Source organism: Pygocentrus nattereri, chromosome 9 (genome assembly GCF_015220715.1).
Source record: "Pygocentrus nattereri isolate fPygNat1 chromosome 9, fPygNat1.pri, whole genome shotgun sequence".
NCBI lineage: Eukaryota > Metazoa > Chordata > Actinopteri > Characiformes > Serrasalmidae > Pygocentrus > Pygocentrus nattereri.
Genome location: NC_051219.1, coordinates 5,321,261 through 5,346,404, shown reverse-complemented (window position 1 = coordinate 5,346,404; position 25,144 = coordinate 5,321,261). Strand labels below are relative to the sequence as shown.

The 25,144-nt window shown below is 42.0% G+C and overlaps 2 protein-coding genes across 2 annotated transcripts; one reads left to right on the top strand and one right to left on the bottom strand.

The window, feature by feature from the left end:
* Positions 1-1,824: 1,824 nt before the first annotated feature.
* LOC108440004 (cytochrome P450 2J5-like) lies at positions 1,825-13,472 on the top strand. The gene is made up of 9 exons (XM_017718689.2): positions 1,825-2,065; positions 3,564-3,723; positions 4,516-4,668; positions 5,711-5,871; positions 6,272-6,445; positions 7,494-7,635; positions 8,543-8,727; positions 8,978-9,119; positions 11,686-13,472. The coding sequence occupies exons 1-9, from the start codon at positions 1,871-1,873 to the stop codon at positions 11,874-11,876; spliced, it is 1,503 nt and encodes a 500-aa protein (XP_017574178.2). The 5' UTR covers positions 1,825-1,870; the 3' UTR covers positions 11,877-13,472.
* Positions 13,473-15,475: 2,003 nt separating this feature from the next.
* On the bottom strand, positions 15,476-23,059 carry LOC108440028 (uncharacterized protein C1orf87). Its single transcript, XM_017718728.2, has 8 exons — positions 22,860-23,059; positions 22,529-22,667; positions 21,592-21,727; positions 20,780-20,899; positions 20,212-20,451; positions 18,485-18,553; positions 16,365-16,530; positions 15,476-15,844 (listed from the first exon to the last, which is right to left on the bottom strand). The coding sequence occupies exons 2-8, from the start codon at positions 22,630-22,632 to the stop codon at positions 15,684-15,686; spliced, it is 996 nt and encodes a 331-aa protein (XP_017574217.2). The 5' UTR covers positions 22,633-22,667; positions 22,860-23,059; the 3' UTR covers positions 15,476-15,683.
* Positions 23,060-25,144: the final 2,085 nt, after the last annotated feature.

The window sequence follows — 25,144 nt, the reverse complement described above, 5'->3', positions numbered from 1 at the left end:
ATCCATCCATTTTCTAAGCCGCTTCAAGCCGCCCCCCCCCCCATCATGACATCATGAATACTGGCTTTTAAACTATGCACTGATAACAAGCTGAGTGGTCTTATATGGTGGAGAGCTTATAACAGGCTCCACCACCACCTGGTATGGTAACTGCATTGCCACTGATTGGAAAGCTGTGCAGAGGGTGGTGACAGCCCAGTACCTGACAGGGGTCCAGCTCCCAAACCAGACACCAGCCGCTGTCTGACAAAGATTCTAAAGGACTCCACCTACCTGAACAACTGTTTGTACTTACAGCTGCCAAGTGGGAGGAGATACAGAAGCATAAATTACAGAACCAGCCAGCTGAACAGTCAGTACTGCTGGTGTATCGGTCTATGGGCCAGTCACTATACACCTCTGAATCATCATCACAATAATTACCATGGACAATCCACACCACATCCACACCTCAAACAGACTCACTCTTATCTTACTGTAACTTACCTGCACAAATAGACTGACATCTTGCACGTTTCCTTCCATATCCTGAGGTAGGTCAGGTCCTCAGTAGAACTGTCCTATGAAGACTCCTACTTAGGATTGGTCAACCAACAAAGATCACACAAAGAGCAAGGCATGTAATAGTTTGCGAGGTCACAAAGGAACCCAGGATAACTTCTAAGCAACTAAAGGCCTGTCTCACAGTGGTTAATCTGGACTTGTGCATGTTGATAGTGGCAAGTAGCAACTTACTTTATAGTCAAATTTGAAAGATTTTTATTGGTTATTGTTTGTTCTTATGAAATGAATTGCTGGCTTTGGTCCTGAGAGGGCAGAGGGATGGTAGGAGGTACAGTGGACTGAAACAGGTGCTGAGAGCCAAAATAATATAAAATTTAACTTCATTTATTTTGACTTTTTTTATGAAACATAGTAACAGAAGCATAACATAAAGAAAACTGCAAACCACTACCAGCAAGAAACAGTCTGAATTACTAAAAATGACAACACCAGAGTTTTGTCCCTTGTGTCTTATCAATATGTATTTTAAATGTATTCTGAACGTTACTCTTTATCTTCATATAATCATTGATTATTGTGGTGATTGTACTGTTGTTTTGATCACCGGAGATTGTCCTTTGATACACAGTAGTCTCATGCTTGGCCTTACTAACAACAGGAACAAACAGGCTTTACTGCTACCACTATGACTAGGCCTTCACAAGCCAAGCCTTTACAAGCACATAGATCACATGGGACATTTAGCAGATCTTAGCCTTTGAGATTTTAGCCTTGTTCACCCGTTCTGGTTTCTAGGGATACAGCAATTACTTGTTCTGCTGCCAGGTACCAGTATGGATTGTTCCTGCTTCACAACAGGAGACAGACTGGATTAGGTTCAGCATTGATCTTACTGGTTTATGGCTCACTGGGGAGGCAGCGTGAAGCTCTATACACATGGGTAATACATCTTAAAAGCAATCAATGAATCTAAGTATTAAATGTACAATATAAAAGACTAATATGCAAGAGATGTAGTATTAAAATTTAATTGGGCATTTAATTAAATTCATTGAGTTATTCTATTTTTTTCTGTAACTCTGCACTCTGGCCGATTGCTGATATGAGATTGTAAGATCTGAGTGTAAACTGTGTGAACACAACTGACCTATATGCCATAAAAGCGAGAGTAAGGTTGTTTGTGCTGTTGAACTCTGTCTGCAGTTTTAGACCTCTGAACAGTTAACATCAACTTCTCCCTAGACTCACCCACCATGATGCAACCTTTCAGCAGTGGCTGGCATGTGATCAAAATAAACACCCTCCTTTCTCCTGGTTTTGGTGTATAAAGCCGTGAGCGTCTGTTCTCTTCTACGCTTCTCTCAGAATGAAGTCTCTGCTGAGATATTTGGACTGGACCTCAGTGGGCTTGGCCCTGCTGGGTGGTCTGCTCACTCTGCTTCTGCTAGAGATCTTCAGGTTGAACCTCTCCAGGAGCCGCTACCCTCCCGGACCCAAGCCACTGCCCTTTGTGGGGAACGTGCCAGAGATCCTAAAGAACCCAATGGCCAGCATCAGATCGGTCAGTTTATTCTGTTGCTGAGATAGCGTGTAGTAGTGAGACCATGTCATGAGTATGTACTGTGTTATGAAGCGACCGCTAATAATCCTCTAGCAAGTGGGGCATGTTTGAAACCTGATATGTATCTCATTTGTAATCTCTAAAAACACTAATTGCTTTATGATTGATGAGTCAATTGAGCCAACTAAGGCCAGCTCATCATCACCTGTCATCTTCTGTAAATATTTACACTTGAATGCAGTGCAATGGCTACAGCTGATGGCCAACACACACATATATAATGTGCCTGCAGGAAAGAGAAACTCTTTATACCAAGAGCTGCAGTCTGTACAACTACAAGTCATGCAAAGAGTACATTTCTTGAATGTCTCTCAGCTTCAAACGTCCACTTTTAAGCTAAGCCTATAGTGTGAAAGTGAAAATAAATCACTAATAGCTTGGTAGGGTTAAAAAGGCTACTTAAATATGATATTCAACTACTCTTCTATAAACACACACACACAAACTCATTTTAATTTTCTAAACCACTCATCCTTCTGGGTTGTGGGGGGATACTGGAGCCTACCCCAGCACTAGTCACTGGGCGGAGGCAGAAAGAACCCTGGTCATGTCACTTGTCCAATGCAGGGCAGACACAGACATAGATACTCACACAGAGGGGAATCTTAGCGTGTCCAAGTGGCATGTATGTCTTTGAACTGTGTGAGGAAATCCACACAGCCATAGAGAGAACATACAAACTTCACACAGTAAGGAACCTTGTTACCCGGCCAGGGAACTGAACCCCCTTCTTGCTGTGAGGCGACACCACTACCCACTGCACCGCCTCCATTCAGTTCAGATCTATAGTAATAAAACTTTGCTCCAGTGTTTGAAAGTGAGGCCAACCACCAATATCCATTATCCGTTATGGGTGACTGTAATACAGCTGTTGGTGCATCAGGGAGCTATGAAGTTACATTGAAACCCACAGGGGTGTTTTTGTCTCTGGGCAATTCTGTAACCTAGTACCACCTGTACAGATGGAAACGAAAGCATGAGAAGTTCAAACATTTATATATTTTTTTGACATCTGATAACAAACATGCTCCATATTATTAATATAGCAGTAGGCATATCTAATTAGCTAAGTAGCCTTTTTGTCTGATTCCGACTATCAAAATAATGCTAATTTTCCTTTATGGGCTTTGCAGTATTATGTTAGTGCAAAGAAAACAGTGGTGTACATTCACTTTCTCCCACTGGATTAAATCCTACTTATGCCAGTTTTGTCCTACAGTTGAAGCAGTGAAATCGCTGAACTGTGTGGGGATTGTAAAAGACTACTGATGTGTTAAAGTCTAGGTGATAGCTGAGGATATTAAGATCTGCGCTGTAAGGCAGCCAGTGAACAAATATGAAACCAGGCCACTACGTCAATGTGGTGTCTTTCAAAGCGTTACATCCTACACTTTTCCATCAAGCTGTAGATGCAGTAAACCTTTCACTTCTTCTACAGATGAAGAAACATGGGGAGATGTTTTCCATGTACATGGGCAGGAAGCCAGTAATAGTGTTGAATACCCTGCAGTTGTTGAAGGAATCTTTTGCTCAGAATGGGGCCATTTATGCTGGAAGGCCAGCCGACCCAATACTAGACTGGATTACCAATGGGCACGGTCAGTAACGCAAAACTTGTGCTTCTCAGCATTGCTATTTACAATGGTGTTTTAGGGCCACTGTTAATAAAAATAATAGACTTTGAGAATAAAGTCTTAATATTTCGAGAGAAAACAGACGCATTTGGGGGATACAGTAGGCTAATTTTTGGGGGCTACCATAACGTGTTAGGGTCTCGGTTGCTGTACTGACGCCGGAGCTCCACTCACTCCTGTCTCTCTGTGGATCATTTTGATTATCATTCAGTCTGTGAAACGTCCGTCTGGCTCTTTATTGTAGAAAAACGCAGTTTCCTGCTCAGCCGTTTCAGCCGTTTCTTACATTATAACAGGCTGGTACTGATGTGCGGAAGAGACAGGGAGACTGAGCGTTTCTTTATGCGTGAAATCCATGTGAAAGTATACCTCCAACTTGATGCCCCGCATTTAACACGAGGAGGTGCTGCCTTCCTTTTGCAAAGCCTTTGGCCACAATGTTGCAATCTTTCCTGGTATTAATGCCACTTTAATGTTGTAATTCCACATTTTTTCCCTCAAAATATAATTATTTTTCTCGAAATATTACTTTTTTCTCAAATTATACTTTTTAAAAATCTTTTTTATAATATCATACAAATATGATTTTTTTCTTGAAATAGTATGAAGTTTTTCCCTAAATATTACAGCTTTTTCCTCAAAATATTATGACTTCATTCTCCAATATCTCAATAGATGATTAACAGTCCTTTTGCCTTTGTGTCTGATGTTCACTCTCTCTTTCTCTCTCTCTCTGCCTCTGTCTGCCTCTCTCAGGTATCCTGATGGCTGCGTATGGCGATTCCTGGAAACAGCAGCGTCGCTTTGCTCTGCACACGCTGCGCAACTTTGGTCTGGGGAAGAAAACGGTCGAGAAACGTGTGGCCGAGGAGGCGCAGTACCTCATAAAAGAGCTGCTCAAGCAGGAAGGTAGCCACAGCATTTGTGAACTTTCTGAGTGGATCAGTGCTGATTTGGGGTCCGGTGCTCAAATGAACAATCATAGCTCCGCCTCTTCCTAGGTTTAGTTCAATTATCTCTCACTTGGAAACAAACGAGAGAAATTTTGTTGAAAATGCAGATTTTAGACGTTCAGTCTTTGCAACGTTTGAGTTTGTAAGTAGGAGAAGAAAAACACATCCTGCACATTTTTGCCATGTTTGTGGTCATGCTTGTGAACATGGTTTGGCACTAAAGCAAACAGACAAAACTTGATTCTAACTTAAATTGTCTGACTGGAAATTGAATTTGAATATATTTCATTATGTAATTGATAATTATACTGTTGCATAAAAAGAAATATCAACAGTGGCTGATCATAATATCATACTATTAGATGGGAGGACTACACAAATAATACCTCTGAATAGCTTACGTCATCACATTTGAGATGTGCCCCTTGAAGGAATTGGTTTTGCATTGTGCCTGTATCTGTGACTGGGGCTGTTCTTGGCATCAGCCCAGCTATATAACTGTGTTAGCCCTATGTCTTATGGGCTAGCTGTGTGTGTCTGTGGCCGAGCACTCAACAGTAAACGTCATTAGTCCAGACAACAGGTTTGAAATTCAACACCCTTTTCAGTTAAGCTAGAGCCCTTAAGCTTGGGTTTCGGGCTGGGTTCAGGTCTGCTAGCCAATTTCTATCGACAAACACCATGCAGCGTACATCAAACCTATGGCTGTAGGTTTCTAAGGGTGCCTAAAGCATTATATTACCATTTGTTCATTGACTTCAATGTTTATAGTCAGGCTACTTAAGTGTTTGCTGAATATTTGTTCAAATAAGTCTCACAAGTCAATTCTTATTCAGTGTTCTCCACTGTAGCACAAACATGATATCTTGCTCACTGATAAAGCAATAAGAGCCAAATTTCTAATTGCTAGTGAAGATATTTTGTGGAATTTGAGTGTCGGGGTTCTGCTGTTGTGTTCTTCCCCATCAAGTTCACTGTCCTGCCATTGTGTTTTAAAGGGAAGGCTTTTCATCCCATCCACCCAATTATGAACGCAGTCTCCAACATCATCTGCTCCGTCGTCTTTGGGGACCGCTTTGAATATGATGACAAGCGCTTTGCTAAGCTGCTGGAAATTCTGAATGAAAACTTTCAGCTTATTGGATCAACTCCAGGACGGGTAACAACCAGTTAGATCTTTCCTGATGATGATTGATGCTCAGAGTCAAGATTTGTTGTCGAATGGTTTTTACAGCTAGTAATGTCCATGACCTAAGTTCATTTTATAAAATGCCGATGTTTTGAGATTCCAGATTAATCCTACACCTAGACTATAGAAAATGGACAATATGCATTGACAATTTAATTAATCCTTGACTACCCTTGGAACCTGTGTTCCAGGCAACCAGTCCCCGTCATCTTTAGCGTGAGAGATGCTAATTTAGCTTTAGCAAAACATGTAACATCACTGTAATATTTTTGTTAGTAGCTCCTCATGTGGAAACACAGTTCTAAGATGTCAAGATGCAAAAATGTGCTTGTTTGTAAAGACAATGTGGAATATCCACCTTCTTCCTCAGATCTTCAGCTTATTCCCCTTCATAAAACACTTCCCAGGGCCACACCAGAAGGTGTGGCAGAATGCCAACTCCTTAAAAGAGTTCATCCATGAGGCTGTGGAGGAGCACAGGAAGTCTCTGGACCCAGAACACCTTCGAGACTTCATTGATGCCTACCTTGTGGAGATGACCAAGGTGAAATAGCAGGTGAAATTGTTGACCATTGTGAGAGGAGGAACCCTGGCATTTCATATTTATTCGTATAATTTAACCCAAACTATTAATTATGAACAGTGTTAGCAAATTTATTGTATTGTTTACTGCTGTGGCTCTCTGACTGACTGACTGACTGACTGATACCATTGTGGAAAAATGTATTTGCAAGCATCCCCCTAGATAAACAGTAGGTAAAATAGTAACATACTAGGGCTAACATACAAATAATGAAGTTATCTAACAAAAGCAACAAAAGCTCTTCATAATAATGGGTGCAATAACACAGCAGTGAGTACTGCGTTTCATTTGAGCTCAGGCTTTGCAGTTGTTATTTATCACTAGTACATGATGAATATGTGCACCAATTATAAAATCGTTTAACTTTACACATGATTCTCTGCAACTACATCAAACTGTAAACATTTGTGTGTGTGTGTGTCTGTGTGTGTGTGTGTGTGTGGGTGTAGTAATTATCTTGGAGTCCATTATTATGCTAATAACAGTCCCAGACTCTGCTAATCCACCAAAAACACTGAGTAGAATAGAAAATGTGTGTAGTTATCACAAATGCTGGCTGGTAAAAAAGTCTAGCTGGATCATCCACAAGAGGGAATGGAGTAAAGTTTGCCACCCTGCAAATCATGCAAAGTTTCTTTAAATGATGCATCATAGACACTTGCATCATCTTCTGTACAGTGCAGTATTTGATTGAAACTGAGCACCAAGAACCCCTGGTGTTTTACATTTATAATTACAGTATCTGGATCTTTTCTAAACTGTATCTAATCCAGAGAGACTTCTAGAAGTGCTTTGTTGTCTACTTGGAAAATGTGTTTTTATGCTCGTGGAAATATACCAGAGTTGAAAGATATTATCAGGCTATGATGTTGCAAGTGGATGTCAGAAGAAATGTTCAAGTTGCAAACATGACGGGGGTGTTGAAATTGTCCAATACAGCCTATAATGAGTAATTCAATCTTGTCTGGTAGCTGATGTGTTACAAACATTCCTTATTGTTTTTGGGCAGCAAGGGTCAAAAGAAGACTCTACATTCCATGAAGATAACATGATTATGTCCACGGCTGACCTTTTCCTCGGTGGGACGGACACTACAGCTACCACTCTCAGATGGGGCCTCATTTACATGATGGACCACCCTGATGTGCAAGGTAAACAACAGTATGGACCAACATGAGCCAGCAATATCCACACAGCAATGTTCCTTCTGTCCTGCCATGATCGAATGCAATTTGATGCGACTGCACAGAAGTACTTATATAATGTATGACAAATAGCAATACAGGAATAATATTTCTAGACCTTGAAAGGTTAATGAATCTGTAACATTCTGGCCTCCTGCTAGGCCACCCTTGACCACAAGGTGGGAGCAAGGTTGCTGCACCTGACTGATTAGGGCTGACAGGTGTCAGTGGTGAAGCAGCCCTACTTCAGGAGAGCTCACACACAGCTCAATGCTCAGTCTTGAGTCCATTCAGCCACATGCATGTCTCTTACTAAGCTGGTAATCTCTGGTATTGCTTTCTCAATTTCAGCATGTGTCATTCTGGATCTCCTCAAGTTAAAACACTTAGTATAAGTTTTAAATCCTGACTTGAAAATCCTTTTGTTTATCTTTACTACCTGACCAGCAAAGACAGCCATAAAAGAAAACAATTAAAGAAAGAGTTTGGTTTAGTTTAGTTCCTTTACTTTAGGAATCAATAATTTCCTGTTTTATAAAGGCAGCCAATATGCATGTTGGGTTTTTGACCATGAGGTTGGTGGTTTAACCCCCTTTTGACCTAGAATTATCTCAGCTTAAGCAGCTTCCATACCACTCTGCTCCTGAGTCTGCCTCAGGCCTATGGCTTAACCCTTAGTGTTCTGGCTTCCCTACCAAAAGACTACTTGTTCCTCACAGTAGGTAAGCCAGCCCCATGTAACAGAAACGGTTAATAAAACAATGAGTTAAGCTGTCATTTTTGATGTAGATGGGTGTGTGTGTGTGTGTGTGTGTGTGTGTGTGTGTGTGTGTGTGTGTGTGTGTGTGTGTGTGTCCGTTTGACCACATGTCAGAGCGCTGTCATGAGGAGATCTTTCGGGTGTTGGGTTTTGACCGCTCTCCCTGCATGGATGACCGCACACAGCTACCATACATGTATGCCACCATCCACGAGATCCAGCGCTGCTCACACATTGTCCCGGTCATCGTACACGAAACTACACAGCCAACACAGCTCTGCGGATATAACCTCCCCAAGGTAATGAAGGGATAGAGAAATGGCTGGAATCCAAAAGCAATGGAACGTGACCTAATTATGTAACTCTAATATAGAAATCCTTTGGACTGGGTTACATTTTTGAACAGGTGATAAATAATCTGTAGCATTTATAAGGAATACATTCATAAAGTAATTCCGTGTACACTCCCCAAGAAATTTGACTTTAATAGACTGGATGATTTATGCCTGGTGTTTTTTAATGTATTATTATTTTTGTTCACCATGGCAGGGAACAAAGGTCATGGCCAATTATGTGACCATCATGACTGACAAAAAGCACTGGAAGCACCCGGACACATTCAGCCCAGAGAACTTTCTGGATGAGAAAGGAAAGTTCTGCAAAAATGACTCTTTTTTGCCGTTCTCTCTGGGTGAGTCTGTTGTGCCTACAGCAATGTTAAAGAGTTACACACATAGGGCAGAAAAATGTGACATCACAGTATTTCAAGACATTTTCACAATACACAGTACATACCCCTATATTTAATTTGATGACTTGCTTTGATCATTTGGAACAGACAAAAAAACCCCATGTGCCACATTTAAGAAGTGCCATCCAAATTGTTTGTATATTTTTTCTTCATCCATTTATATACAGCTTCGCATTAAACAATCAAATTAAACAGGCCAGTAAAATATTGTCATATTACCAACTGTCTGCAGAACTGCTACTCATGGGATGTTTTTTCTTCATTGCCTCATTCTAAATAACTCTAAAGACAGTTTGTATGAATATTCCAGGAAATCTGCAGGTACAGAAACACTCAAACCAGCCCATTTGGCACCAACAATCATGCCACAGTCAAAATCACTGAGATCACATTTACCCCCTCCCTGATCGTTGGAATGAACATTACCTGAAGCTGCTGCTCGTATCCGCTTGATTTTATGCACTGCACTGATGCCACATGATTGGCAGTATGAATATGTGTACAGATGCCCCTAATAAAGTGCTTAGTGATTGTATATAAAGACATAAAGTCAAATGTCTCATGTCCTGTTCTGCTAGTCTACTATTTGACTAGACGCTTCCATTTCACAATAACAGCACTTACTGTTGACTGGGGCAGATCCAGCGAGCTTACTTACAACACACAAACACCACCACCATATATATCAGTGTCACTGCATGTTCCACCTGCTCTGTGAGGGTCCATGGGGGTCCTGACCACTGAAGAACAGGGTAACAGAGTATCAGAGAAACAGATGGACTACAGTCTGTAACTGTAGAACTACAGAGTGCAGCTATACAGTAAGTGGAGCTGATAAAGTGGACAGTGAGTGTAGAAACAAGGATCTGATCGGTGTAGATCTTTTAGCAAAGAGTCTGAGCCCAACATTAAATTCATAATGTGAATTGATTCATCACTGGACTAATTTACAGTGCTAACTAATTAACACTTGGTGCCGAAGACAGCAGTTAAGAGCAACATTGAGTGGGGTATTTAGCCAGTTGGTATTACCAGAATTTTAAGTAAAAATGAATATGGAATAAAATGTAAATCCTTAAACAAAATGTGTTCATTCAATTTTGTAAAATTGACATTTTAATTTCTCCAAAGAGAAAAAAACAGATACATGCAACCGAAGTTACCAGTAATATTTTCAAAACCCTCAAAAATGAAATTGATTTAAAGGTAAAATTACACATGCATGCAAAAATACACTGAAAATACAACATTTCTTGTTTACTGATGGCGACTTCACTGAGCATCTTACGGCTTTGTTTGCGAGATACAGTCAGCCTATGCACATTTGTGTGTGAACTTCTACACTTTGAGTATTGTACTCGCATTATTTTGTAAAATTTTGAAAAGATTTTTTTTCCCTCTTTGCATATTACAAAACGCCTCAATGGAAAGTCACCACCGATATTTTCATAAAAACAAGAAATGTTTTGTGCGAATGAATCAAAGTGGCATCTTTCTTGACATTATTTGCTTCTCTACGTATTTTTGTTAAAACTGAAAGTATCATTACTAAGTCAAGAGAATGAAAACAAGCTAAAATATCATGCTGTGTGTCACCCTTCAAAGCTTAAGATAATCATCAGAGGCGTCGGGTCGGGAGTTTTTCACACTAAATCACTTGTCTTTACACATTAACTTCATGCAGAGGCTCAAAAAGAAAGTCTGACGCAATGCTTAGGTCTCAATTGTCCCAAATGATCTCAAAAGCAACATTATACTGATGAAGATATGAGGACAGTAGTAGATGATTCACTCACATCATCAGAAGGCGCGTCCTTCACCAAGTTTTGACTGAGTTCACTTTCAACGCACTCAGGCATCCGATTCATCCACTGGGGGAAGGGGTTTGAAGCACAACCAATGCTGCAAAATTTTCTTCCACATGTTGCGAGTTGGGCGGCACGGTGGCGTGGTGGGTAGCGCTGTATCCTCACAGTGAGGAGGGCCTGGTTCGATTCCCTGGCCGGGTGACCGGGCTCCTCTCTGTGTGGAGTTTGCATGTTCTCCCCGTGTCTGCGTGGGTTTCCTCCGGGTTCCTCCCACAGTCCAAAGACATGCAGTCAGGCCAATTGGACGTGCTAAATTGCCCCTGGGTGTGAGTGACTGTCTGTCTGCCCTGTGATGGACTGGCGACCTGTCCAGGGTGTATCCTGCCTTCTGCCCGATGACTGCTGGGATAGGCTCCAGCACCCCCCCGCGACCCTGACGGAGAAGCGGCTTAGAAAATGGATGTTGCGTGGAATTACTCATTTCCACCAGAGGGGTCTCCAAACGTACATAGTGCAGCTTTAATAATTAATATGTGACTGGTCAGTTGTATAAAACATACTGTATTCGTTTTTACACCGCTGATATTTTAAAGCTTGACCTGTACGAGCCAACTTCAATATGAAAATTGCATTCATCATCCTGTGAGTATATTCATGATGTGTGAGGGTTAACGTTCAGTGCTGCGTGTGTGCTCCAGGTCCAAGAGCGTGTCTGGGGGAGACTCTGGCGAGAACAGAGCTCTTCATCTTCTTCACCGCTCTGCTCCAGCGACTGAAGTTCTCATGGCCTCCTGGAGCTCCACCTCCAAACATGGATGGCATCTTGGGCGTCGTCCGCTCTCCGTTCCCCTTCAATACAATCTGCCTCAGCAGAGAGACCACCCACTGAATCCTGTTCAGCTTTCACACCACAAATACCCAATTGGAGAGCTGGACACAACCTAACACAGAGGAAAATTCAACACAGATTTTGATTGAACTTCTCATCACTTTCTAATAGTACCACAGCAACAACCTCTGTAAACTTTGACAAATATCTGATGGACAGATGGAGGATTTACCCTGAAGACAGTTATTGCACTATGAAGTAACTTTTTATATTGTGTTTTTTGTTTGTTTTAGATGAGCAGCAGATATGACATAGGAGACATAATGACAGTCACTGCAATAAAGCCGCAATGTGTCTATAAACATCAGACTGTTTAGAAGCAGATAAACAGCACATCGTAAGAGATAACCAGGCCAAAGTACAGCCTCCACATGGACACACCACATGGTGTGGTGGGGGGGGGGGGGGTAGTTTTACAACTAAGCATCCCAAACTAAACATTGAGTGCACTTCATTTTCCCTCACCTCAGTTCAATGCAGTTAATTTTTAAAAAGCTTTTAAAATCTTATGTTTTTGTTTAAAATGTAATTTCCCTGTGTTTGACACAGCCTCTTTTCACTAATCATATTTGTTTTGATGGATACAGGTTAAAACAACATAGAATTACATTGAATTAGTTGGCTTGGAACAACTTACCTGACTTTTCTAGCAAATGTAAGATTTCGACTTGTCGGTGAGGTAACACTCACATATGTTGCTCTAGGAAAAAAAAATTAAAAATCAACCAAAGCTAGAAAGCAGAAAACAATTCATGCGCTAGTAGTTGTTATTCATTTTACCTACATTACATTATTATATATATTATTATATTAACACCTGAACTTGCTTTTACAATGTAACACAATGTAGTGTATGTGTATAAAAAGTCTTCATATAGACTATATATATAGTGTATGTGGAGGTCTTATGTATATAGTCTAGTACTCAAGTCCAATCTTGCCCTCACGACTGGAAATGAATGGTCTAATGTTGTCTCAGTCTCGGGGTGAGCTGCTTCTGGAACTTGTTCTCAAATCCAGCCGAGTGCGATACCTCCATCTGAGATCACTGAACTGAAGTAACCGATTTTTTTCTGTCTAAATAACCTGGTTAAGATTTAAACATGTTAATGTGCTTGTAGATTAAAACACTTCAAATGCCAGACTTGAATTCTGCCTCTACCAAAGCAGAGCAAGCAATGGAGGAAGCCTTGCTCTCTTGTTCAGTCTAATGCTGTGTGCAGACACACTAAATGACTCAAAGGTGAAATCCTGAATCCAACAGGCTGCATCACACAAATCTTCAGACTCCTCAGTGCTGACTGCTGATATGAGATTGTAAGATCTGAGTGTAAACTGTGTGAACATCTGACCTATATGCCATAAAAGTGAGAGTAAGTTTGTCTGTGCTGTTGAAATTTGTCTGCAGTTCTGTATTGTTTTTGAAGGTTACACTACCTTCTCCTGGCAACGCCCATCTTTATGGAACTTTACAGGAGTGACTGTCATGTGATCAAAATAAACACCATCCCTACTAGAGCCGTGAAATGAGTAACAGGTGCTGTAAAGTCACATGACTTTTCTGTCAAAATAAAAGCCAGTTTGTAAAATCCTCAATTCTAACAGAAAGACATCATGATTTAAAATGATTATAGCAGCATAATTCCAAAGTAGTGAGTTTTCATTTGATCTGGGTCCAGATGACGGCTGCGAGAGCCTGCCTGAAGGTGGGGCCTGAACACCAAGTGGTGATGAACACCAGTGAGAACAGCAGGGGGAGAGCCACAAATGAGTGGGGGACAGAGCGCAAAGCCTGAGCTCCACCAAAGGACGTGAGTGATGGCGGGAGGAGGAGGACGATGGTGCCAGCCGCCAGAGCAAAGGGCGAATCCTGAGCTCCATCACCCGGGCCCCAACCCCTTCTCCACAGTGAGGCTGCTTCACTACACCTATGTTTGAACCAGGTGGCCGAGCTGCGGCACAGGGGTGGTGACGGAGAGGAGGAGTAATGAACGAACAGAGAAGAGAGAGGGACAAGCAGCAGCAACAAAAGAGGACTGAAGAGCTAAAATGCTTAGCTTGAACAGGACTGAGAAGTCTGAAGACAACATGGTTCCTGCAAACACTTCTCCTGCCTCCAGTGTCCTCCTTGTGCCCAGGGTAGCGCATGACATGCTACATGAGCATAATACTGTTACCAATTGAAAGCACTTTAGCTACTGCAGAAATATTTTTGGTTTTCATTAGACAAAGAGTTCCTGATGTTTTCAGAGAAAAGTTGATAAACTATTGTGGCTGGGAAATATAGTTTCCCTCTGGCCCTTCATTACTGAAAGTGAGGACTGCTGAGTTTTGAATGAACTGAAGCCGGTTAAGCCATATAACAGGGAAAACATTGAAGAGGGAGTTGCAATAATAACAACAGGGCAAAATGAAGGCATTAAGCAGGATTTTGGCATCAGTGTTGTTGAGCAGAAGGTGAAGGCGTGCAATGTTATGCAAATGGGAGAATGCAGCCTTGGTAAGTGACTTAATATGGGTATGGAGGAGGGGGCGTGGTCGAGCATCACATGCAGGATGGAGAGCCAGTCATGCTGAACCAGCAGGCTGAGAAGTTGATAAGATTCACCTGTGCCTTGTTTCTGCCAGCCTACTTATGGCCATCTCTTCACAGTAGATGGCAGAGCACAGAGATAGAAGGAGACCAGTGGAGGCTTGAGAAAGAAAAAAGACTGAAAGGTTTCTGTGAACATGCTCTTTAGTTTTGAATGCCAGCTGGAAAGCTGAACAGTTTGCATTGTGGTCAGAATAATATGAAAACTTGGTGTCCAGCCTCCTAAAGATCTTCACAGTGGGGCTCAAATAAAAGTGCACAATGTAAAACCCAAGATTTTTACTGACTTGAACTGATTCAATAGGGATACCATCTACATTCACAGTGAGATTGGAAAAGTAGGAAACAAGTGTTTTAGGACCGGCTAACAAGAATTCTGTGTCGTCTGTATTTAGTTTCAAGAAATTATTGTCCAACCAGCTGAGCTGAGACTCTGAGGGATGCAGTGCTTATGCAGGGCTGGAGATCATCAGCACAACAGTGAAACCTAAGCCCATGATTTCGAATGATCTGACCTTGTGGTGAGATGAAAAGGATGGGTCTGAGTACAGAACCTTGGGGTACACCCTGAGCAACTGGAGCAGTGGATGATTTGTGCGTTGTATCTATAAAGATGAACCATTGCCTGTTATCAACTGGTTCATGATTCATGGGGGTTGGGGGGGTTAGGAGGGGTCTTAAAGTTGTTGTATGGTCCTGCACAGAGCTTTGCGCCTACAGATGCCACCATTTATAATAGTTGAATAGAAGGCAATCCCTGTACCTACAGATGTGCTCCCTAAAAGTCAGTGATGAACAGTAGACCCAGTTTTCTTGGACAGGCACTCAAGACACCTTCCATTAGCTGTCATAGCTCTGAGCTCAGGGGGCACCATGGGGGGGTGCAAGGAGCAGGAACCTGGTTCCTCTCACCACCACAGTCAAGTCTTTGCAATGAACAATTTCACACCAAATTAGTCTGAATGACTGTACATCTCAACCATTGAATTAAACAGAACTGCTCGTTTTTATTTCTAGCACAACATATTACTACGTTTATAATTATCCACCTATGACTTGCACAATGCTAGGCCATTGTTACAGTGACATTTTTATATATTAATAATATTTATTTTATTCCACTCCACACTTGTATATGTTTGGGGTGACAAGGTTTTCTCAAATAATGCTTTCAAGAGAAGAAAAGCCACGCTTGTGTAGGGTCAGTCCAATGCTCAGCGATCCTTCAATAGCTGTAGTGCAGTGACCAGGTGAACTCGGCCATGTAGCTGAGCAATTCTCATCACCTCGTTGATCTTCAGTGGACTCAGGTTTAAATCGAAGATCTGGCTGTAGTTCTGGATCAAACGCCTGGCCTGCTCCTTTTCTATGTATCCTAAAACAACCAGAATGTGTGAGATTTATTAAGATAAATCACCATAATATTTTCTCCAAACAACTTTATGGAAAAAGTACGCAAAAATGACCTCATGCCATCGCACACATGTACTTTCAGTTTTAGATCTTGTTTGTGGCAGAGCCACAGAAATGGGGATAAAAACACCAACACTGTCGCAAATGTGCGACTACTGCTGTGACTGTTCACAGCTCAAATGAGCCAAACACTGAGGTAAATCATTTGACACCATCAGAAAATGATCAATACTTAAGAGTCTTGTTTTATACAGTCATTAGTTCCCACAGAGCTACATGTCTGATGCACCTTTTAAGTGTCATGTTTTCTCCTTGGGTCTATCCTCCTACCCCATCGACCTGCCAGTTCACTAGTCAGTGTTTATGGACCTCATCAGCTACAAATTAAGCCCCGTGTTTGACCAAATTACATTTATATCACAAAAACTCAGTCAAATGTTTTACATAGTACTAAGTGTTGCCTGGGCATTATGGTTTCTTACCCGTATTCCGGCTGTCGCACAATCGCAAGGCACTCTCCATTTTCTGGAACCTCTGAAGCCACGTCTCAGTTTCACCAGGGTCTACAGACATCAGCACACCTTCACTCCACAATGAGCCCACATCGCTGCCATTCCCCAGTTCAGGAGACGCCTTCCAGATATCTACCTGAAGGAACAATGGGAACCTAAGCGTCTGAGTGGCACTAGAGCAGGAGAAGCATTTTTGAAGCATTGTGTTTTTTCTCCTCCAGCGCATAAGACGTTTTGTTAATAATGGTTCATAATAGTTGAGAAAAATGGAAAAATAAGAAGAAAAAAATAAATAAATAGAAAGGGAAGTCATTTTCTCCCATGACTGAAGTTTGGCCTTAGTATATTGGCGAACTTCCAAATGTTTGTTTGATTTATTTATTTATTTATTTATTTATTTATTTATTTATTTAGGTTTTTTACTATAAATTGATGGAAACATTTGCCGTGTCTGAAATGGAACAGAACTCCTGACCGTAGTAAATGGTTTCGGACTCTCTTTACTGTGTGACAGCAGATTCCGTTGCTTGAACGCTGTAAGCGTCCTGCCACCGGTCCGCTGTTACCACTGGATTTAACATCTGTGCCTGATCTGAAGAGAGGTCTGTGGAGAAGCTGCCACTGGAGCTGGGCTCACTCATCACATGAATCTTCAAACCAAACAATGCAATGCGTTATGGGCATCCACACTTAGGGTACATCGCTTATTTACTACTTTTTGTGGAACATTGTGGGTTTGTTTGAGTGCACTGGGTCTTCCGTACTGTGTTTTCACACACCACTGCAAAACGGAAGAACCCCCCAAAAAAGGGGTTAGGGCACAGTTTTGGACACAACCAAGTATTTTCTTATCTTCATCTGACCACCATGTCCAAACAGTGTTACCACAATAACAGGCCTACATGAAGAGTGATGGGTTACTGATCAGGCCAGTGGGGCCAGTGGGCCTGGGGGCCAGTGGGGGCAGTCCTCTCAATAGCCACTGAATGCATACAACAGATGAAATACATCAAATAAAGCAATGAAAACGTATAACATTTTCTCAGACTTCTCCCAGACCTCAGGTTTTATATTATACGGGGTATTTTACCCTTTACTGCATGTAGAAATACTTCTTTCTGCTTTACAACTCAGTTTGGCTTACAGGAAAATAAGAACAAATGTATTCTAGCTTGTCTTTAATTAATTAATTAATTAATTAATTGACCCTTATTAGTCCCACAACAGGGAAATTTCACCTCTGCATTTAACCCATCACACACACACACTAGGGGGCAGTGAGCACACTTGCCCGGAGCGGTGGGCAGCCCAATCCGCAGCGCCCGGGGAGCAGTTGGGGGTTAGGTGTCTTGCTCGAGGACACCTCAGTCATGTGCTGTCGGCTCTGGGGATCGAACCGGCGACCTTCCGGTCACGAGGCTGGATCCCTAACCTCCAGCCCTCGACTGCCCAGGTGAGGTGAATATATCATCAATGTCCAATGAAAAACACGTATCTCCATTTTTTTTGCCAATTTTTCCTTTTCTGAAGGAAGTTTGAGTTTGAATCATTTAAGCTCAGCAAATATCCTTTACATTGTGTGGAAATTTCATGGTGATTGGACCAATAGAAATGCTCCAAAAATTGCTTCGAATTAAATCTCTCTCTTTTGACTTACAGTGAAAGGAGAGAGTGTTTTTTCCTGTGAACAGCAATGATCTGTTATAACAGAGTATTGCACATTCATCATTAATGAGACTATAGTGCACATAAACGAAAGTCAACTATTGTTTAATCTGACCTGTCAGGTTAGTTAGTTAGTAAATTACTGTTATTGTTAGACTTTGGGGGTCTCCTCCTAAGATTTCGGTGCCCATTGGCCTCACAATACCATGAGCCATCCCTGCCTGTGAAACAAAGCGGACACACAAAGCTACGTCGTGTATATATGGGCTACTAAATTCTTCAAAGAAAACTACGGAACAGCTTGTGAACTAACGTAATCGTACAGAGTGACTGAATCTGAAGCTTGTTTCTCATTGCACTGATAACAACTGGTGCATGGAAGGGACATCGTCTACAGCCAATCAGAGAGCAAATAACAAACCCACCTCTGCCGTCTGCACCTCCTGGTGCTGAGTCCGTTTCTGTATGAAGCGCAGCAGCTTCTCATACATCACCTGTGGAGTAAAACACTTTCAGGTTAGTGCTTTTCTCTTTTTCATATTAGTTTTCTTTGTATTCATGTTGCAAGTGAAAATATTTCAATAGAATAAAAACAGAACGTAACATCATGTGGCAATATAGGATATAAGTCACTTAAGGTAGATCTTTTTAATGTAGAGTTTATAAAGTAGATGACAGGTTATGTTTGCTGTTTTGGTCAAATTAATATTATTATTATTATTATTATTATTATTATTATTGGCCACTTATCTACCACTAGCTTTGACCATCTTTTTTTGGACCAGCATTTGTAAAATAGCTCGTTTTCTGGGCGAGTCTAGGATCATCTGCAGGTCTGTGCCAAAGGATGTTTTAATTAACAGTAATGTTCCGTTTTCTTAATGATGGTAAACATCTGTAAAATGACAGTAATGTAGTTTATCAGTACTGACTGTCAGGTGTAACAGCCACCCTCGACACCAGAGGTCAGCCTCACCTAAGCTTTGAACTCTATCCTAGATAACACCTTGATCTCATTCACCTGCAGCTCAGATGCCTCCCTTTTATAGACCCACACCTCCACATGCTCTCTGTGAAGGACGGCGGTTTGTCGTTATATTTTCTCTCTTTCCTGGATTTATAGTTGACTTTCCTCTGAAGTCTTTGCCTTTTTGGACTCTCTTTGTTCTGGGTTTTGTAAGCTGTCCTGGTTTTTGACTATTTTTGAATTGTCTGGTTTTGTGACTTTTTGGTACTGTGTTTATTTGAGTAAACAGGTAAAAGGTAAATAAGCCGTTTCTCCCTCAGGGTCACAGGGAGGTGCTGGAGCCTATCCCAGTGGTCATCAGGTGGAAGGCAGGACACACCCTGGACAGGTCGCCAGTCCATCACAGGGCAGACAGACAGACACAGACAGTCACTCACACCCAGGGTCAATGTAGCATGTCCAATCGGCCTGGACTGTGGAATGAATCCAGAGAACCCGGAGGAAACCCACGCAGACACGGGGAGAACATGCACACAGAGAGGACCAGGGAATCAAACCCGGGCCCTCCTCACTGTGAGGCGACAGAGCTTCTCACCTTCTGATATACAGTATTTTAGCATCATCTTAACAGTAACAACAATTAAATGCAATATTGGTTAAATAAAGGTGGTAATTTCTGTAAATTTACAGCAGCAGTGTTAAAGTTCAGTGCATGTAAGATTATTTTATATGCTTTTAACCTTGTTTAAAATGGTATTGGTCAAAATTTTACAGTACCTTGACAGTGAAAATACTTTTGTTTGTACCGTCCTGGTTTTTAGAGCATCCTACCTTTTTGATTATAAGGAAAAAAAGATTTTTTGGTTCAAAACTAGGTCACTGTACAGATTCTTCTGGTGACCCAGACGCACCCAGGCCTAACGCTCATATGCTACCAAAGCATCATCATCACAACGGTGAAATTTGCTTGCACTGTAAAAATTATTTAAGGTTCTAACTTTAAATAAGTCGGTTAAGCTGGCTGCCTTTATGACACTGACTCGAGTTTATAGGACAGCTAAGTTTTTGTAGTTGTTGTTGTTGTTATTATTATTATTATTATTATTATTATTATTATTATTAGTGTGAAAGCATCTGAATCTTGTACGGCATCTTCAGCTGTTTTACGGATTTGATGGGAGGTACCTGCTCAGGGTGGGCGGAGCTACAGAAGACGTTCAGGAGAGAGGCCAGGGTGGGCAGCCTGAGGGGCACCTGCCACCTGAGAAACAGGTATGTCAGTTCTGACTGGTGGACGCTGCCCGTGTGGGAGGGGTCAAGAGCTGCAACGTCCTCCTCCAGCTTTTCTAATGTTTGGAGCTTCCAGCCCTCAAGTTCCTCTGAGACCAGTAAGAGGAGCCAGTCCTCAGGATGGACGTGCCTGACCTGTGGAGGTTCGACCGATCGGATATTTTCATTTCAGTTTAGACAAAGCAGAAGAAAATTCTAATAAAATAACATACAAGAAGTTATAATATATATATATATTTATATATTTTAATACTTCTTGATACATCCCAAAAAACTGAGGTGTGGTTTATAACCGTTAAATCTACATTGTATTTGTAATTAGTAAATAAAATAACAATCCAGTAGGACATTTTTTGATGAGCTGAATATTCCGAGCTTCACTGCAGTAGATTGTAAAAACCCATTCTACATGTTGCAGTAGATGGGAATGAGTGCTGGGGGATCATGCAGACCCTCCTCCTACCTCCTGCTCTGTGTGTGACTGCAGCAGTGTTTTAGTGTTGTTAGCAGCGGGTCTCCTGAGGTGGATGTAGGAGTGTGAGCGATCTCCACTGGGAGCTGTTACACACACTCTGTCTGGAACCTGAGCGGCGAAGCATTAACACTTTAATAAAAGCATAACAACGTCCTGCTTGAATGAACATGTAGAAACAGTTACCAACATCCAATCACATGCAAACAAATGAAATATGATTTGCACCATAAATGAACACATTTTGAAAAAGATCAGAAAGATGTAGTTTTTTTTTTCTTCATTAGATTGAATGAAACTTTTCCCAGTGTTCTGAAAAGCTTGTCCAACATACAGAATGCGTTCGTGGGCGAAGCCTGGATGGGATAATACATACAGTCTACACATTCTAGTCTAGTAAAGTATACATAAGTGGGTCAAACGTTTGGGGCAGTCATGGGCTGGAGGTTAGGGAACCTGCCTCGCAACCAGAAGGTCGCTGGTTTGATCCCCTGAGCTGACAGGATGTGACTGAGGTGCCCTTGAGCAAAACACCCAACCTCCACCTGCTCCCTGGGTGCTGTGGACAGGGCTGACTGCCCCTAGGGTGTATGTGGTGTTTCACTGCACGGATGGGTTAGACGGCAGCGGTGAAGCTTCCCAATTGTGGGACTAATAAGGGTCACTTAACTTCATATACACACGATGAAGTTTAATGATGGACAGCAATGTTTAACTTCATTGTTCTTTATTCTTTAGGGAACCAAAAGTGGTTCTTGTGAGGTATCCAGTCAACCCTTCTAGTGTGTATATATTTACATTACCTGTGCGAGAGCAGCATGGATGATGGCACTTTCTGTGTTTTTAGAGGGACTAAGCAGCTCTAGTTTTTGTGCTGAAGTCTTCATCACTGTGGGAGCATCACTGGGGTCTTCATTCTGCCTGCCAGCAGCTTCAGTCCTGAAATCCAACACCAGGCTCTATATAATATACATATATATACTGTGCACAAGTCACACCACCCTTAACTTAAATCATTCTTTTCACAGAAAGCACAAGTTGTTGGTAGTTCGGAAGATATTTCTGCAGAGATCAGATATAGGATAATTTGCTTGCTTACTGAAGGAGAAAGTCTAAGAAAGAAAGTGAACAAAACAGGAGTTTCCAGAACTGGAGTTCTAAATCTGATTAAAAGCTCCAGGGAAAATGGGCCTCCTAACAACCACCTGGAAGACCTGGTAGTCACCAAAACTGTCCCCATCAGATAAACAGCACTGAAAGCTTTGATCTCTGAGAGAGAGGAGAAGATCAAGCTGCTTCAGATCTGAAAACATCCACAGGGGTTTCTGTCCATCCTTCCACTGTGAGAAGACCACTCAGCGCTGTGGGTCTGAAAGGACGTGTAGCTGATCAAGAAGAACCTCGCTGAGAAAAGGAGACGGACACATCAAACTAAGAAGCTGAACAATGGACTGACCGCCCCAGAGTCCAGACCTCAACACCACTGAATGGGTTTGCAGAAGCTACAACCAACTTCTAAGACTGAACTTTGAATCCTTGCAGTAAAGAATGGACACAATAAACACTGAAAAATATTATATTGTGTTTAATTGGTGAAGCTTCTGTGTGGTCTGCACACTCATATATTCTACAGCTTCCACTGTTGACAGTAAACATGCCCAAGATAAGGCTTTAGCCAACACTAATTAGGCTTATTCCACACATGTACTGTAGTATTATTTAACCAAATGCAAAACATGCCTGTTCGGATCAATGAGTTGCTTAATTTGTTTTCCGCCAACAATCTTCACGAGCAGCTGAGGCATGGCGCTCCTCCCCGAGTGCCGCTTTACATCCATCATCATCTCCAGAGGCCTGTTACTGACATGCAGCCACAGATCTGTGATAGGAAACCACAATAGAGCAGAAATGAGCTGTTCTTAATGTGCTCTACCGTCGTTATTAATGACCCCATTTAGTATAAGTATGTGTCTAAGGCAGGGAAGAAAAGCAGGTGAGATGAGCTCTTATGTAGAAGTGATGAATCACCAGTTTGCTCCGAGGAAAGAACAGTCAAGAAGTAATTACTCACAGCTCTGTTATCGTCCACTTGAGTCCAACTACAACACAATATGGCAACGCCAGGTCCAGATTCTGATCGATCAACCGGTCTCTGTAATGCTGAAATGGCTAATAGAAGCAGAATGCACACGGCGTGCCCCCCTCATAACACATACTGCGCCATGGTTACCTGATGCGCCCTCCCTCATGAGCTCAGCTGTAACACAGTGCGATTTATTGCTCTCTGGTGGGCGAAGAGTCTCCTCACAGCGCAGTCGCAAAGGTTCGCACGCTCCACTGGCAAACAGAGAGAATAAACCACGAGGTTACTGTAGAAAACCTTGAAAACATGCATTATTTACCTATTCAGACTCTTTAAAGGCTCACAGACTCCTTAATTTGGCTACAACATCAAATTTATACAGTTTACTGCAAATATAGCACATCATCCGAGGCATATTCAGAGACTGAAGCTTCTTTAGTTCAGCACTGGAGTTACGCTAATGTAGCAAACAAGCAACGGAAGTTTAAAAAGTTTGGGGTCACTGATTTTATTCATCGGTTTATATCAGCTTTTCGTGTGTTTTGTATTGTTTGTGTGTATGTTTCGATGTCTCCCTGCTGGCTGATATCGACTGAGACCTCGGCCGAAGGTGATAAGCCACCCATGGCTCAGAGGGTTCTTGGGCTGGCTGTTTGGGTGATGCTACATCACAGCTATGATGCAGCCTGGACCGGCCACTTGAGTGATGCTTAATATGCTATGAGGCTCTTTGGACTGAGGACTTGATCAACGTGACATCGCAGCCTGGGCTGGCTGCTTGATTGACACTGCACTGTGGCTATGGGGCTGCCTGGACCGGTAGTGTTTGGCTGCAAGAGCAGTGCTATGCCGCAGCTACGAGACGTCTTGGGCTGCCTGAGCAACGTTACATCGCAGCTGTCTTGCTACCTGGACCAGCCACCTGGGTGTCGCTTCATTGCAGCTATGAGGCTGCCTGAACTGGTGACGTTAAGCTGCAAGAAAATGCTGCCCCTTCTTGGCTGAGGACATTTTCAGACTTCCCAGGCCGGCCGCCTGTGTGATGCACCATAGTTGCAACGTGAGACTTTCCCCACAGATAAGGACTCTTTCCAGGCCAGCTAAGTGATTTTATTCTGGGGTCAGTGAAATGCACTGATCCTCCTGGATAGGTACTGGAGCATATCCCAGTGCTCATTGGACAGAAGCCAGGAAACACCCTGGACAGATCGCCAGTCCATCACAGGTCAGACAGTTTAATTCATTAGAAATCGATGTCTTTGAGGATGCATGTATAAAATGATTCTGTGATGAAGCTAATTTCTTACACGTTTCAAAGAGTTTGTAAGAACCAGTAAACAAAGACGTTTTGATAATGAACAGTTGTAAGTGATGTCATGATAATACAGAAACCCATATAGCACTGAGAATGAACTCGGAATGCCTCCTATATATGAACCAATAACCAAATTCCAGTAAACAGAAAATTATAATGCATTATTTAACACACACAGACACATCAACTAAGCTGCTTCTCCTTCTGGATCGCGTGCTGGAGCCTATCCCAGCTGTAATCAGGCAGAAGGCAGGATACACCCTGGTCAGGTCGCCAGTCCATCGCAGGGCAGACAGACTGACATACACATTCACACCTAGGGACAATTTACCATGTCCAAATGGCCTGACTGAACATGGACACAGGGAGAACTACACAGAAAGGACCCTGGTCGCCCGGCCGGGGAATCGAACCCGGGCCCTTCTTACCATGTCTTATCAACTAAATGTTGTTCCCAAAACAGTGAATAAAGTATTGGTTTAAGTTGGTGTCAGTTATACTGTATGAGTTATTACTGAATAAGTGCTATGATTATGAAGCTGACCCTAAACCTTCGAGCGACAGTGTATGTACACCAATCAGTCTGGTGAAAACTGCATGACTAAATCATCATACATCCGCCTCAAACTGGAAATGTCACTGATTCTTCAAAAAGTCTGTATAATTCAGTGATGGGGATGTAAACAGAGTCACTCCAAGTGGTGCGGCATGAAATGATTGATTGTAGAGACTCTTGGAGATTTCTTTGCAGTGGTGGTGATAAAACCAGGGGTTACCATGACAACACAGTTATAGCCATTATAAGCACACATGTCTTCTGAGTTGAAAATAATAGTAAAATATTAGTAAATCTGGAAATTTTCTGTGAGGGCAATTTTCCTTCAGCTTTCCTGGATTAGAAAAAGAAAACTTTGTCCCAGAAATCAAATTTCCTGTAATAACTTCCTTCCACCTTTTA